The sequence below is a fragment of the Gouania willdenowi genome, chromosome 8 (assembly GCF_900634775.1).
Source record: "Gouania willdenowi chromosome 8, fGouWil2.1, whole genome shotgun sequence".
NCBI classification, from domain to species: Eukaryota; Metazoa; Chordata; class Actinopteri; order Blenniiformes; family Gobiesocidae; genus Gouania; species Gouania willdenowi.
In genome coordinates this window covers 33,480,997-33,494,397 of record NC_041051.1, presented here as the reverse complement: position 1 = coordinate 33,494,397, position 13,401 = coordinate 33,480,997, and the positions used below count along the sequence as shown (strand labels likewise).

The 13,401-nt window shown below is 35.0% G+C and overlaps 1 protein-coding gene and 1 pseudogene across 1 annotated transcript in view; one reads left to right on the top strand and one right to left on the bottom strand.

Annotated features, from left to right (window-relative positions):
* The window catches only part of LOC114468983 (N-acetylglucosamine-6-phosphate deacetylase-like), a 12,943-nt pseudogene extending 4,447 nt beyond the window's left edge, over positions 1 to 8,496 (top strand).
* Positions 8,497 to 8,895: 399 nt separating this feature from the next.
* The window catches only part of LOC114468982 (xylosyltransferase 1-like), a 24,071-nt gene continuing 19,565 nt past the window's right edge, over positions 8,896 to 13,401 (bottom strand). The window contains 10 exon segments of the mRNA XM_028456169.1: positions 8,896 to 9,786; positions 9,789 to 9,854; positions 10,472 to 10,502; positions 10,504 to 10,542; positions 10,544 to 10,600; positions 10,603 to 10,796; positions 10,799 to 10,811; positions 11,266 to 11,365; positions 12,880 to 13,027; positions 13,030 to 13,159. Of these exon segments, the coding sequence (XP_028311970.1) occupies positions 9,533 to 9,786; positions 9,789 to 9,854; positions 10,472 to 10,502; positions 10,504 to 10,542; positions 10,544 to 10,600; positions 10,603 to 10,796; positions 10,799 to 10,811; positions 11,266 to 11,365; positions 12,880 to 13,027; positions 13,030 to 13,159 (1,032 nt within the window). The 3' untranslated portion in view covers positions 8,896 to 9,532.

The following is a 13,401-nucleotide window of genomic DNA, read 5'->3' as shown; positions in this document are numbered from 1 at the left end:
GTGTTGGTGTGTGTGCACGCATGAGTGTTTTTGTGTAGCTCAGTGTGTGACCAACCTTCATGTTGTCCACTCCACTCCGTTACCACACAAAGACCCTGATCGTTCAATAATAACATAAGCACGTATCTCTAACACATTTCGTCCAACTCTATATAAATATATTTATATAGATGTTACAGAGCTAAACATTAAGTCTGATATACAGTAGATGTATTGTATTGTAGGGATGTCCCGATACAACTTTTTCCCTTCCGATCGATACCGATATTGCAGCCTTGCGTTATTGGACGATACCGATTTGGATCCGATACGATAACAGCATGAATCATACATACATTTATGACTTATTTTGTAGTGTGGAATATTAGAAAAGTCTTGATCATGTGATGTCACTCAAACAGAGAACAAGTAACAGTAGGGATGAGAAAATTGACCAAATTTATTATAACCAATTGGTTACGTACATTTTAACCATCCAACATAACATCTGCAGTATTCTACAAATTAATTGAATTATATATATATATATATATATTTTATTATATCGTTATGATATCGAAGATTTTAGATGCAGTCCGATAAAATCCGATATCGTTTTCTGGCTGATATCGGACCAATATCAATATCGGATGGGGACACCTCTATGATTGTCTATGACTATGTATAGATTTGTGTTGGTCTTGAGCTGAGTCAGCAAAAAATATGCTGACACTGCTCCACTAAGAAACCTGAGTTCATGAAGCGATTCTTCCAAACTTTGGATGCAAAGAACTCCATGATTGTTTGTTTCTCATAATGAAACTGAGCTCAGGGTTATAGAAGAGGTCAAAGGTCATTTCATCAGCTCTTATATTCACAGCGTCGTCATTCTCGTCTCAGACACGTCTGAACTCACATCAGAGACGCTCTGAGGCTTCGGTTCGGTGAGAATTGTCTTTTAAATTTATATTTTATATTTCAGGAAAAGGAAAAAACTTCATTTGTGTGAAATAAGTTTCTTTTTTTGGTTAAGTTGAGATTTACATATAAAAACATTTATTTTTTGTGTAGGTTATTTTGGTTTTTAGTGAAACAAAGTTTATATAATTGAAAAAAGCGACAATAATTTACGTTATATATTATTATTATTATTTTTATATATTATTATTATTGTTAGTTTTTTTTTTGTTTTTTTTAGTTTTTAGTAAAAGAAAGTTTAATAATAACTCAATATTCTATATCTATATATTATTATCATTTGTACTGCTGTTGTTACTGATATTCCATAATATTATTTTATTGAAGTTTATATTCAAGAAAAGGCTTCATTTGTAGGAATAAGTTTCTTAATTGTTGGTTGAAGTTGAGTTTTAAACAGCCAAATATTTAATGTTTTTTAGTTTTTTAGTAAAACAAGTTTAATTAATAATTCATTAAGTGTCAATAAGTTACTATTATATATTGTTATGTTTTCCTTATTATATAGGTTTTGAGTTAAAGGGGACAGATTCTAGAAAAATGTTTAAGATATAATTTTCTTATTCTGGTGATAATATTTTCTTAGTGTACATTTAAGTTGAGTCATAATGACAACAATCTGGCGTGGGATTGGGATGATAATGTTATAGTTATTATTATTATTGTTAGTTTATTTTTTGGTTATTTTGTCTTTTAGTAAAACAAAATCTAATAATAATTCAATGCGTGACTTAATTATGAAATTATTATTATATTGTAGGAAAACAAACCTAAGATGCCGTCCAACAAGTCTGTGTCTGACGCTCCAATAACTCGCTTCATCAACGGGACCATCCTCAGAGAACACACACTGCAGAGGGTAACACACACACACACACACACACACACACACACACACACTGTAGAGGTAACACACACACACACATACACTGCAGAGGTAACACACACACACACACACTGCAGAGAGGTAACACACACACACACCACACTGTAGGGTAACACACACACACACACTGTAGAGGTAACACACACACACACACTGTAGAGGTAACACAACACACACGCAGAGGTAACACACACCCACCACTTATATTAACAAAGACACACACACTGCAGAGGTAACACACACACATTTATATATACACACACACACACACACTGTAGAGGTAACACACACACACACACACTGTAGAGGTAACACACACACACACACATGTAGAGGTAACACACACACACACTGCAGAGGTAACCACACCACACTTATATTTACAAAGACCACACACTGCAGAGGTAACACACACACACACACTGTAGAGATAACACACACACACACACTGCAGAGGTAACACACACACACTTATATTAACGCACACACACACTTATATTAACAAAGACACCCACACTGCAGAGAGGTAACACACACACATTTATATATACACACACACATTTGTATACACGTGTACACACACATAATCACACATATATGTATCTACCCGACACATGATTGTTATATATACACATATATATGTGTGGTCTAGACAGGACCTGTGGGTGCGTGATGGTTCTATTGTTATATATTGTGTGTATATATTTGTTATATATTGTGTGTATATATTTGTATATATTGTGTGTGTCTATGTGTATCTATTGTGTGTGCATATGTGTATATTGTATATTGTGTGTATATGTGTTTATATTGTGTGTATATATGTGTATATATTGTGTGTATATATTTGTATATATTGTGTGTATATATTATGTGTATCATATTGTGTGTATATATTTGTATATATTGTGTGTATATCTTTGTATATATTTGTGTATATATTGTATGTATATATTTGTATATATTGTGTGTATATATGTGTATATTGTGTGTATATATTTGATATATTGTGTGTATATATTATGTGTATATATGTGTGTATATGTGTATCTATCGTGTGTATATATTTGTATATATTGTATGTATATATTGTATATATTGTGTGTATATATTGTGTGTATATATTTGCATATATTAAATGTATATATCTTGTGTGTATCTATTGTGTGTATATATTGTGTGTTATATTGTATATATTAAATGTATATATTGTGTGTATATATTTGTATATATTAAATGTATATATTGTGTATATTATGTGTATATATTGTGTGTATATATGTGTTATATATTGTGTGTATATATTATATGTCTATATTGTGTGTTATATTGTGTGTATATTTGTATATTGTGTGTATATATTGTGTGTATATCTATTTGTATTATTAAATGTATATATTGTGTGTATATATGTGTGTTATATTGTGTGTATATTTGGTGTATATATTATATGTATATTGTGTATATATTGTGTATATATTGTGTGTATATTGTGTGTCTATATTTGTATATATTGTGTGTATATTTGTATATATTATATGTATATATTGTGTGTATATATTGTATATATTAAATGTATATATTGTGTGTATATATTATGTGTATATATTTGTATATATTAAATGTATATATTGTGTGTATATATTTGTATATATTAAATGTATATATTGTGTACATATTATGTGTATATTTGTGTGTATATATGTGTATATATTGTGTGTATATATTGTGTGTATATATTTGTATATATTAAATGTATATATTGTGTGTATTATTTGTATCTTAAATTATTATATATGTGTATATATTATGTGTATATATTGTGTATATATGTGTGTCTATTTGTATATATTGTGTGTATATTTGTATATATTATATGTATATATTGTGTGTATTTGTGTGTATATATTTGTATATATTATATGTATATATTGTGTGTATAAACAGAGAGGACCTGTGGGTGCGTGATGGTTCTATTCTGAACCCAGAGAAGCTTTTCTATGATGAAACAAGGTTTCGCTGATGAACTGGTGAACTGTGAGGGAACCATCATCGCTCCAGGCTTCATTGACACACAGATCAATGGTACCACACACACAACACACACACACACACCCACACACCACACACACACACACAACACTGACCTTCCTCTCTCTACAGGAGGGTTTGGGGTTGACTTTTCTCAGCTGTCTGAACAATGTTCTGAGAATGTTTCGTTGGTGGCCAAAAAGATTCTAGAACATGGAGTGACTTCATTCTGTCCCACACTGGTCTCCTCCCCACCTGTTGTATACCACCAGGTAGGGGGGGGGGGGGGGGGTGTGTGGGTGTGTGTTGTGTGTGTGTGTGTGTGTGTGTGTGTGTGTGTGTGTGTGTGTGTGGTGTGTGTGTGTGTGTGTGTGTGTGTGTGTGTGTGTGTGTGTGTCCTTACATTACGACCTTGTGTGTGTGTGTGTGTGTTTTAGGTTCTCCCTCAGATCAAAGTCCAGGAAGGAGGACCAGATGGAGCAGGAGTTCTAGGTGAGAGGAAACCGACCAATCACAGAGCTCCATTAATCACCCTAGTGATCACATGCTCACTTGATTCATATCATTAAATTACTGCAACTTAATTAAAAAAATATTATTATCTAACAAGTCCAGGACCTTTTAAATAAATGAAATCATTATTCATAATTAATTATTTGTTAGAATAATAATTACTTTTATTGTGATAATTAGTATATATAATTATAGTATTATATCATATTATTGTCATTATTCATTATATTGTTGTTGCTACTGTTTATTATTGTTGTTATTGTATATATATGTTTTATTTTTGTTGCTGTTCTCGTATATTCTAATATATTCTCTTATATAGAATGTGATATATTAGATATTTATATATAATAGAATGTGATATATTAGAGATATATATATATAGAATGTGATATATTAGATATATATATAATAGAATGTGATATATTAGATATTTATATATATAGAATGTGATATATTAGATATATATATATAATAGAATGTGATATATTAGATATATATATAATAGAATGTGATATATTAGATATATATATAATAGAATGTGATATATTAGATATATATATATATATAGAATGTGATATATTAGATATATATATGAATGTGATATATTAGATATATATATATAATAGAATGTGATATATTAGATATATATAATAGAATGTGATATATTAGATATATATATATATAATAGAATGTGATATATTCGATATATATATAATAATGAATGTGATATATTAGATATATATATAATAGAATGTGATATATTAGATATATATATATATATAATAGAATGTGATATATTATATATATATATAATAGAATGTGATATATTAGATATATATATATATAATAGAATGTGATATATTAGATATATATATATATAATAGAATGTGATATATTAGATATATATATATATAATAGAATGTGATATATTAGATATATATATATATAATAGATGTGATATATTAGATATATATATATAATAGAATGTGATATATTAGATATATATATATAAAATAGAATGTGATATATTAGATATATATATATATAATAGAATGTGATATATTAGATATATATATATATAATAGAATGTGATATATTAGATATATATATATATATAATAGAATGTGATATATTAGATATATATATATATATAATAGAATGTGATATATTAGATAGTATATATTATATATATATATAGAATGTGATATATTAGATATTTATATATAATAGAATGTGCTATATTAGATATTTATATAATAGATGTGATATATTAGTATATATATAATAGAATGTGATATATTAGATATATATATAATATAATAGAATGTGATCTATAGATATATATCATAGAATGTGATATATTAGAGATATATATAATGAATGTGATCTATTAGAGATATATATATATATATATATAGAATGTGATATATAGATATTTATATATAATAGAATGTGATATATTATATATTCTATATAATAGAATGTGATATATTAGATATTTATATAATAGAATGTGATATATATATATATATATATATTATAATAGAATGTGATATATTAGATATATATATATATATATAATAGAATGTGATATATTAGATATTTATATATAATAGAATGTGATATATTAGATATTTATATATAATAGAATGTGATATATTAGATATATATATATATAATAGAATGTGATATATTAGATATATATATATATATATATAATAGAATGTGATATATTAGATATATATTATAATAGAATGTGATATATTATATATATATATATCATATATATATATATATATATAAGAATGTGATATATTAGAGATATATATATAATAGAATGTGATATATTAGATATCTATCTATATATATAATAGAATGTGATATATTAGATATATATATATATATATAATAGAATGTGATATATTAGATATATATATATATATTTATATAATAGAATGTGATTTATTAGATATATATATATATATATATATATATATATAATAGAATGTGATATATTAGATATTTTATATAATAGAATGTGATATATAGATATTTATATATAATAGAATGTGATATTATATATATATATATATATAATAGAATGTGATATATTAGATATATATATATTATATAATAGAATGTGATATATTAGATATATATATATAATAGAATGTGATTATTATATATATATATATATATATATATAATAGAATGTGATATATTAGAGATATATATTAATAGAATGTGATATTAGATATATATATATATATAATAGAATGTGATATATTAGATATATATATATATATATATAATAGAATGTGATATATTAGATATATATATATATATATAATAGAATGTGATATATTAGATATATATTATATATATTTATATAATAGAATGTGATTTATTAGATATCTATATATATATATATATATATATAATAGAATGGATTTTATAATAATTGAAGGTGTTCATCTGGAGGGTCCGTTCATCAGTGCTCAGAAGAAAGGAGCCCACCCTGAACACTGTCTGAGGACCTTCAGCTCCAGACCAACTGAGGACCTGATGGAGGTCTACGGCGACCTGGGCAACGTCGCCATAGTAACACTGGCCCCAGAGATGGACAACAGCCAATCGGCAGTGAAGGAGCTCTGTCGGAGGGGCGTGACAGTGTCCTTGGGTCACTCGGCAGCCAACCTATCGCAGGCCGAGGAGGCCGTAAGGGGCGGAGCCTCCTTCATCACCCACCTGTTCAACGCCATGCTGCCGGTAAGTCACATGACCTTCGGTCTGTCACAGACGGGATTTTAAACCATTCACTGCATCCGCCCTCAGTTTCACCACCGTGACCCGGGCATCGTGGGCCTGCTGACCACCGACCAAGTCCCGCCCCCTCGCACCGTTTACTACGGGATGATCGCAGACGGGATCCACACCAACCCTGCCGCTCTACGCATTGCACACAGAGCACACCCCTCAGGTTAGTCAGGGCGGGGCTCACTGAAGTCAGAAGTGGGCATGTCCCTTTGACGCTCCTCCTGTGTCCAGGTCTGGTTCTGGTGACGGACGCCATCACAGCCATGGGCCTCCCTCCAGGACAACACATGCTGGGTCAACAGATCATAGAGATCAAAGGACTGCACGCCTACGTCGCAGGTTCAGCCACACACACACACACACACACACACACACACACAGGTCAAATGATTGTTGGCTCCGCCCCTCAGGTACGACAACGCTGTGTGGCAGCATCGCCACCATGGACATGTGTGTGCGTCACTTCTGGCAGGCCACTGGTCAGTGTGTGTGTGTGTCAGTTTTTTTTATTTTTTTAAAGGCTTTTATTTGAAGGCAACGTGTTTTTGTCCTCAGGCTGTAAAGCAGAGGAAGCTCTGGAGGCGGCGTCGCTTCATCCTGCTCAGCTGCTCGGCATCGCTAGGAAAGGACGTCTGGACTACGGCGCCGACGCAGGTCGCACATCTCACTCACTGTGCTAACTCAGGATGCTAACGCTAACTCACTGAGCTAGCTCACTGCTCTTACTCATGATGCAAATGCTCACTCACTGTGCTAACTCAGGATGCTGACGCTAACTCACTGAGCTAACTAACTCACTGCTCTTACTCATGATGCTAACGCTCACTCACTGGGCTAACTCCTGATGCTAACGCTCACTCTCTGTGCTAACTCAAGCTGTGAATGCTCAAAAGCAGTTAGGAGCTAGATCATCATTATCAGAGGCTTAGTGTTAGCATTACTTTCAGTGTTTTTGTATTTCTGCCTTTACTATTAGCATTAGCCTTGGTGATCTTACATTTCTGAGGTTCCTGTTAGCATTATCACTAGCCTTAGGTGTTCTTGTTTCTTTGATCTGACTGCTAGCATGTTAGCATTAGCCTCAGTGATGCTGTGTTGTGTTTTCAGACCTGATCGTGCTTGACGACAAACTCAACGTCAAATCCACGTATATTTCAGGAGAAGAAGTTTGGAGAAAACCAGAGCAAAGATGAACCGGAGCTCATAATGTTTAAACCAATGATTCAAAAACTCTTTCTTTTAATCAAAAGTTTTCAATTGTGTTTGAAATAAAACATCAGTCACTGAGATTTTGGAGAAGTTTAAAAAATCATTACCTTTTAAAACATTTTCGATCAGTTTTTAAAAAAGAAAGCATAAAAACTAAAATAAATAAATGGTTTCAGACAGCATTCAAAGAGTTATCAGCTTTTATTTTGAAAAATCCATCTGGGTGGTTTCTAAGGCATCAACATTTTAAATTCATCACTTTAAATTATTTTGGTTTCTAAAGACTTACCAAAGACTGGAGACACACACACACTTACACACACACAGAGAGACACACACTTACACACACACACACGGAGAGACACACTTACACACTTACACACACACACGGAGAGACACACACACAGAGAGAGACACACTTACACACACACACGGAGAGACACACACACACGGAGAGAAGCTTAATTTTTTTTCCCCCTCTGAGAAGTTTGTTTCATTCCTTGTGTTTATAAATTAAAAATCTGTACATTTTCACACACACACACTCACACACACCTTCCTCTGCTGGTGTTCATCATATAACATGGAAACCAGGACGTGCATTACACCAAACACACCAATCATTGATGATCACTTCCTCCTTTAAGGTACCGTGAAGTGGGCGTGGCTTGTGTTATGTTGACCAATCAGCACACTGTTGGTGTGCGATGAACGAACGGCGTGAACCATAACAATTGTTAACTGTGGAGCTTCTAAACTCAGTCACCATGTAACATGATCACCAGTTGATTCAAAACATCCCCTCTGTTTAATGCAAACTAGTCAATGATCGGTGGCAGGGGGCGGGGCTTCACTGTCGCTCCAAAGAGAGATATTTTTACACTGGATTTGTTATCTGGACTGTTTAAGATTAGTTTAATACCAGTTTATCGGACACTAGTTTGTGATCTGGTTTCACACTGGTTTTTGGACTGGATTAACACACATTGTACTGGTTTGAGCTGCCTGTGGATCAGATAAGACACGCCCCCTGGTGTCTGTGCTGTGTAAAGAGTCTTTGTAAACCTGGTGTGTTTTCGTTGTCCTCGCTCATTGATCCCCGTCCTGCTGCTGCTGCTACCTGATTCGTCCATCTTTTCTGGGCGCGCTCAGTTCAGACTTGGGGTCGGGGCTTAGTGAGCTCCAGGCGGTACGTTGGCAGTGCTGCACGGCGTTGCAAGCACTCGTCGTCGTGCTGCAAACGTCCGCGACCGACCAGTGTTTGTCCAGCAGGGCGTCCACCCACCGGCTCAGGGCTGACCCCGTCAGGCCGGCGTTAAGCTCCGCCTCCTCCACGGCGCTCAAGCTGAGCGGCAGCCGCAGCAGAGGGTCAGACCGTGGAAGCTCTGCTCCATGTAGGAGTTCCCAGGAGGACCGGAGTGCAGCCGCAGGGTGTCCTCTTAGGACGGACACAGATAATCATCATCAGACGCTGCTTTCTTAAACTGGTTCTACACTGGTTCCTAAGGCAAGACAATTTATTGTATAGCACATTTCATACACAAGCACTTAAATGTGCTTCAAATGATCAAAAGAGGTGCAACATTCAACAGCTTAAATCAATAAAAACATTTAAAATCATCAACAAACACATGACTCATCATCATGACCATAAATCTCTCTCAATCATACGCAGTAGAGAAAAAAATTCCTTTAACTTTGATTTAAAAATGTTCACATGTGATGCTGACTTCAGCTCTGCTGCAGTTTGTTCCACTTCTTTGCAGCATAACAACTAAACACAGCATCACCATGGTTACTGTGAGCTCTGGGCTCCACTATCTGACCTGTGTCCATAGGATCTCAGAGACCTGCTGGGTTCATACCCTGGACTAACATTCTCACTGATGTATCTGGACCAAACCCATTCACACATTTATAACCAGCAGCAGAACTTTACAGTCTCCTCTGAGGCTGGACTGGGAGCCAGTGTAAAGACTTCCTCTAACTACCTTAAAGTAGTTTCAAACCAGTTCTTAAGTGGTTTCACACTGGTCTTAAGCTGGTTTCACGTACCTTTCTTTATGGGCTGTTGTCGGTAAAACTCCCAGCGGAGCCACCAGGAAGTGGGTCTCTCAGAGCTGGTCTCCAGTGGTGCAGAACGCGGAGCGTCCACACTCCGGGCCTTAGCGGGATGCGAGGGGGGCTGGCGGGTAGTGCGTGGCTCAGGCCGCGGCGTCCACCAGGATGTCGTAGGTGGCGGCGATGACGTTGGTGGGGTCGATCCAGACCACGGTGGCCGTCAGGTTGCTCTGGCTGCGGCTCCAGCGCTGGACGGCCCCGGCGGGTCCTCTGGGCCCAGGATGCTTGCCCCAGTTCCTGAAGAGACGCTCCTTAGGTCCCAGTCCGTCCCCACCTGCACAAACCAGTTCTCTGAGAGGGAACATCTACATTTCTTTCTGCTTCAGACTGGTTTATACTGGTTTAACATTTGTTTCTAAACTGGTTAGAAACTGTTTTTTCATATTGGTCTCACACTGGTTTATCTGACTTGGCTTTTTACTGGTTTTTAAACACTTTATTTGGACTGGTTTTCAACACTTGATCCTGATTACCCTATACACAGGTTTAGTATCGATATATTACTGGTCTCAAACTAGTTTAATGCTTGATTTGTTTTTAAACTGGTTCAAACTGTTTTTTTTAGATTGGGGATGTTTTTGTGGAACTGGTTTCACTCTGGTGTATAAACTGGTTTTCATAGGTTTTACACTGATTCAGTTTGGTACTGGTTCCATCGGGACTGGTGTCAGGCCTGGTTCTGGTTTTATTGTGGGGATAGTTCTGGTTCTGGTGGGTGTGGCTCTGACCTGTACGTGCAGCAGGCCTGTTGGGGGTGGGGAGGGGCTGAGGGTGAAGTGCTCCTTAGGGGGGACCCCGTCTCCAGGACCTCCCAGCCGACCGGACCCTCTGTTGGTGGTCGCCTGTCGGACCAATACAACCTAGGACTGGTCAGACTGGAAGTAGAGGTGGACGGACAGGGGGAGGTTTCACCAAAACAACCTGGAGATTAAAAACCAGTTAGTGTTCCTGTTTCTTTGTTATAGACGTATATACATAGATGTGTTTCCTGTCTCTTTGTTATAGACGTATATACATAGATGTGTTACTGTTCTTTGTTATAGACATATAACATTGATGTGTTCCTGTTCTTTGTTATAGACATATAACATTGGATGGTGTTCCTGTTCTTTGTTATAGACATATAACATTGATGTGTTCCTGTTCTTTGTTATGACATATAACATTGATGTGTTCCTGTTCTTTGTTATAGACGTATATACATAGATGTGTTCCTGTTCTTTGTTATAGACATATAACATTGATGTGTTTTGTTCTTTGTTATAGACATATAACATTGATGTGTTCCTGTTCTTTGTTATAGACATATAACATTGATGTGTTCCTGTTCTTTGTTAGACATATACATTGATGTGTCCTGTCTTGTTATAGACATATAACATTGATGTGTTCCTGTCTTGTTATAGACATATAACATTGATGTGTTCCTGTTCTTTGTTATAGACATATAACATTGATGTGTTCCTGTTCTTTGTTATAGACATATAAACATTGATGTGTTCTGTTCTTTGTTATATACATATAAACATAGATGTGTTTCTGTTCTTTGTTATAGACGTATAAACTAGATGTGTTTCTGTTATTTGTTATAGACATATGACATAGATGTGTTCCTGTTGTTTGTTATAGACGTATATACATAGATGTGTTTCTGTTATTTGTTATAGACATATGACATAGATGTGTTTCCTGTTCTTTGTTATAGATGTAAATACATAGATGTGTTCCTGTTCTTTGTTGTAGACGTATAAACATAGATGTGTTCCTGTTCTTTGTTGTAGAAGTATATACATAGATGTGTTCCTGTTCTTTGTTATAGACGTATATACATAGATGTGTTTTGTTATTTGTTCTAGACATATGACATAGATGTGTTCCTGTTCTTTGTTATAGACGTATATACATAGATGTGTTCCTGTTCTTTGTTATATATTGTATATACATAGATGTGTTCCTGTTCTTTGTTATAGATGTATATACATAGATGTGTTCCTTTTCTTTGTTATAGACGTCTAAACATAGATGTGTTCCTGTTTCTTTGTTATAGATGTATATACATAGATGTGTTCCTGTTCTTTGTTATAGATGTATCTACATAGATGTGTTCCTGTTCTTTGTTATAGACATATGAACATAGATGTGTTCCTGTTCTTTGTTATAGATGTACTATACATAGATGTGTTCCTGTTCTTTGTTATAGACGCTATAAACATAGATGTGTTCCTGTCTTTGTTGTAGACGTATAACATAGATGTGTTCCTGTTCTTTGTTGTAGACGTATAAACATAGATGTGTTCCTGTTCTTTGTTGTAGACGTACAAACATAGATGTGCTGTTAACACCTGCAGCTCTGTTGGTCAGGTTCTCCCTGCAGAGTGAGCGGTGATGGGGGCGGAGCTCGGTTCAGTCCCATGCGGGCGAAGGCGTGGTAGTGCGTGAGCGCAGCGTCTGATAGGCCGGCCGCTCCGTCCGCCTCCTGCTCGTAGGCTTCTCCCAGTAGGCGCTGAGGCCCGGCGTGTTCGGAGGGTACGGCCCAAACAGGAACGCGTCCAGCTGGTTGATGACCTCCTGGCTCACGCTGGCCTCAAACTTACGGGCGAAGAAGGTTGGACGAGACGTTTGCTGCATCATAGAGAAGCACAGGGTTAGTGTACGCCCACACACACACACAAACACACACAACACACAACACACACACACACACACACACACACACACAAACACACACACACACACACACACACACACAGGCACCCGTGGCTCGGGGGCCACATGTGGCCCTTTGTTTATTTTGGGCGGTCCCCAAAAGAAATCCCACAAAAACTGTGATTCAAAAAGTTGGAATGAATATGAAACCAAAAGGG